At 37.6% G+C, this 3573-nt stretch overlaps 1 protein-coding gene across 1 annotated transcript; it reads left to right on the top strand.

Moving 5' to 3' along the window:
• The first annotated feature begins 1379 nt into the window (after nucleotides 1–1379).
• On the top strand, nucleotides 1380–3093 carry LOC136258590 (E3 ubiquitin-protein ligase TRIM71-like). Its single transcript, XM_066051928.1, has one exon. It carries the CDS (start codon nucleotides 1804–1806, stop codon nucleotides 2995–2997), a length of 1194 nt encoding a protein of 397 aa, XP_065908000.1. The 5' UTR covers nucleotides 1380–1803; the 3' UTR covers nucleotides 2998–3093.
• The last annotated feature ends 480 nt before the right edge of the window (nucleotides 3094–3573 follow it).

The following is a 3573-nucleotide window of genomic DNA, read 5'->3' on the forward strand; positions in this document are numbered from 1 at the left end:
AGATCTAATTTTTCAGTATAGTAACAGAGTAATCAATGACTGGAATTCATTACCCCAATCTATTGTTGATTCTCCCTCTGTCAATGATTTTAAAACACTGCTGGACAGACACTATAGTAATTGCTTATTTGATTTTGTATAGTAATTAGAATAGCTAAGTACATAATAATTATTAATTTTGTTTATGGATGTACAGGCATAAGCCTTTATCCTTAAAATACAAATACAAATACAAATGACTCTAATGTGCGTCAGTGTAGACGGAGGGGCGGCACTTGCAGCTCCCTGTCCCCTCCACCCCACCCCCTCCCCCCCTCCACTTGCACACAACACACACACATCTCTCACACACCCCTCCCCAAGGATCCATCCCTGAAATCGGCCTGAATAGCTCACTGACTTCACGTAAAAATAATCGAGGTACACCTGTACCGTGGTAGCTAAAAACCAAAAGGCGAGCGGTGAGCCGGAGACTACATGCATGCCTGTGGCCGTGTCAAGGGTTTTGAGGTTTGTGACTTCACATTCACGTGATTGTGGTTTAGGCTTGTGACTTTTTACAATACACATTGGAGACTGAGACAGATTGAACTGGTATCCTTATAGCTTTAGTCAAACATTCAAGGTTAGCTAATATCTATAATAGAAAGTATGCTATCTGTAGCTAATTGAGTGCCCTATCAACATGATTATTAATACGAGTGATTTGTGATTAGGGTGGGGAGTATTATATTATTTGGGTGGGGCATACTATATTATTTGGGTGGGGCATATTATATTATTTGGGTGGGGCATAACCATAGTATAATATTATAATACTGTAGCATGGAAAAGATTGTTGATATTTTATACTGTTAAATGAAATATTATATGGGTGGGGCTACTCATCTTAGTGACTGCCACATAACAACTATAACTATAATATGCAAAGTATTGCACGTTGAGTGTTTGATGGACTTTTTCTTTTAGAAAACCACTAAGCTATTGATCTACGCAAAACTGTTAACTTCTTCCAACTGCTATTGCCAATGTGATCATATATGGCTGCAAGACAAAACAGCTCAGAGGTGCTTTGTAAAAAGTTACTTGACATCTTGAAACAATCAGAAAATGAATCAGCAGTGAAATGCGATGACTGTCAAAATGCTGACGTTCCAGTAGTTGCAGTGTGTACTAGCTGTAAGCTCTATTTATGTCAAGTGTGCAAATCATATCACAGCAATAAATCACATGAAGTAGTTGAAATAGATGATGGTATGCACAGCTGTCTGGATCATCCCACCAGAAAGCAGGATTATTACTGTGAAACGTGTGAGAAATTCATATGCACCCATTGCATGTCAACAGACCACACTGGCCACAGATACCAGACTGTAAAAGAAATGGCTTCTAAACATAGGGAAATGTTAGCGTGTGCTGTTGCCCCACTTAGTGTAATAAGTGATGATTTGCATGAAGCTAAAGAAAAAATCAATAGTACCAAAGCAAAAATACAAGCACAAGGTAACAAAATTAATATGAGGATAGATAAGTGTTATGAGGAACAGCTTGCTAAATTAGACGAAAGTCGACAGGAACTAAAGAAGGAAGTACATGCTGCGGTGCTAAGGAAAGAGGAAGCATTGACAGTGCAACTGGAAAAAATAAAGGTGGCTCATGACAGTGTAACAGAAGTACAAAAAATCAATAAAATTTTCCAATCGACAAATACTGAAAAAGAAAAAACAGGAAACAGAGAATCAAGTTAAGGAAATTCGTAAAAGTTGTGCACAATTAAATCTTCAGCCTACTGAGTCAGACCCAATGGGCTTTGACCCTTCCAACACGCCTTTCACATCACTAGGAAAACTTTTCACGGACACAAATCCTTCTGAAATTAAACACCTTCCCAAAAGCATTTTCCAAAACAAGGCAGTAGAATTAAGAATTTTAGCAAAAAAGAATGATGGACAGCACTGCAAGGAAGGAGGTGATTTGGTACTTGTGGAACTAAAGGCACCCACAGGTAACACAACTGTAGGAAAGGTCAGGGATGTTGGTGATGGCAGCTATGTTGCATTGCTTGTGGCTGCACAAGTTGGAGAGGCGATGCTTACAGTGTCCATTAATGGACAACGTATTAAAGGAAGTCCCTTTCCCATCAAAATTACCAATAATTACTACCAGGCAATAGATAAGCCTACTAAAATAATAGAATATGAAAAATTGGGTCAATGCTGGGGTGTTGGGTTCGGAGATAAAGGAGTTTGGGGAGTGGCTGATTATTCCAATCATTGTGTGCATTTGTTTGATGGTCATAACCAGGATCAGTTTATCAGAAGTATTAGCACCAAGGGTAGTGGCAATAGTGAATTTAATGGCCCCATATCACTTGCATTTGATAACGATAGCTGTTTGTATGTTGTCGACACCAATAACCACAGGGTGCAGAAATTTAACAAAGAGGGAGAATTTATGTTAGCATTTGGCAGTGAAGGAAGTGGTGATAAACAACTAAAATTTCCATTTGGCATTACCACACATAACAGTAGGGTGTATATTGCTGATAGTCAAAATAGGCGTATATCAGTGTTTCGGTTTGATTCTCACTTTTGCACTTCATTTGGTTCTGAATGGCTTGGTGATCCTGAGGATGTGACAGTCAATATCCACAACCAACTTCTTGTTACTGATTATGAACATCACTGCATACACATCTTCCAGTTGGATGGCCACTACATCACCAAATTTGGTGTGCAAGGAAGTGACCGAGGTCAGTTGCATCATCCACGCAGTTTAACTTCCGATTCAAATGGACACATCTTGGTTGTCGATCACAATCACCGTGTGTCAGTCTTTGACAAAGATGGCAATTTCATACATTGCTTTGGGTCCAATGGATCCAAGGAGGGCCAGTTTAGCTCTCCATATGGGATAGCTATCAGTCCTAAAGATGGTATCCACGTTTGTGACCATCTTAACAACCGAGTACAAATATTTTCAATTGTTCTAGACTAACTACATAGCTATGTAGGAATGCACATACTAATAATACTTTTATTGCACTTTAATTTTATGTACGTAAGTAGCTAATATGGCATTGTGGTTATGTATGTACATTAGTTATATTGACTTACGTATATTAAATCATTTTTGTATGACATAAGTATATTTAGTGACTGCTTTTTGAGCGTTTGCGGCAGTCGTAGTTGTAACTTGCATTTTCACTGTAGCTAATCAACTCTGTATCACTATCATTTAGTTGTATATAGTGTTTTGTTTGGGGACCTTTACTAAATAGAAACAATATTTATACATGTGCACATACTGTATGTAAGTGTTTGTTTGTGTACTTTTCACTCTAGAATATGTATATACAGGTTAAATAACTGTAAAATATATGTATTGTGGTATTTATAGTACATTATAGTACAATTAATTATTAATAGCAAGCTAATCCTTATTAAGAATTAATTCTTGATTGTTTTGTTAGAGAGATCAACACTTCTGATTCATACTAACTTTACGAAAGGTCACCTACATGTGTACACTACCAATAACGTTATTGCATGTGCTAGCAAACTATATGAATCA

Source organism: Dysidea avara, chromosome 6 (genome assembly GCF_963678975.1).
Source record: "Dysidea avara chromosome 6, odDysAvar1.4, whole genome shotgun sequence".
In the NCBI taxonomy this organism is placed as follows: Eukaryota; Metazoa; Porifera; class Demospongiae; order Dictyoceratida; family Dysideidae; genus Dysidea; species Dysidea avara.

What these genes read in the sequence shown, in the direction of transcription:
- LOC136258590 (XM_066051928.1), top strand. Translation starts at nt 1,804, where the DNA reads ATGGGCTTTGACCCTTCCAACACGCCTTTCACATCACTAGGAAAACTT.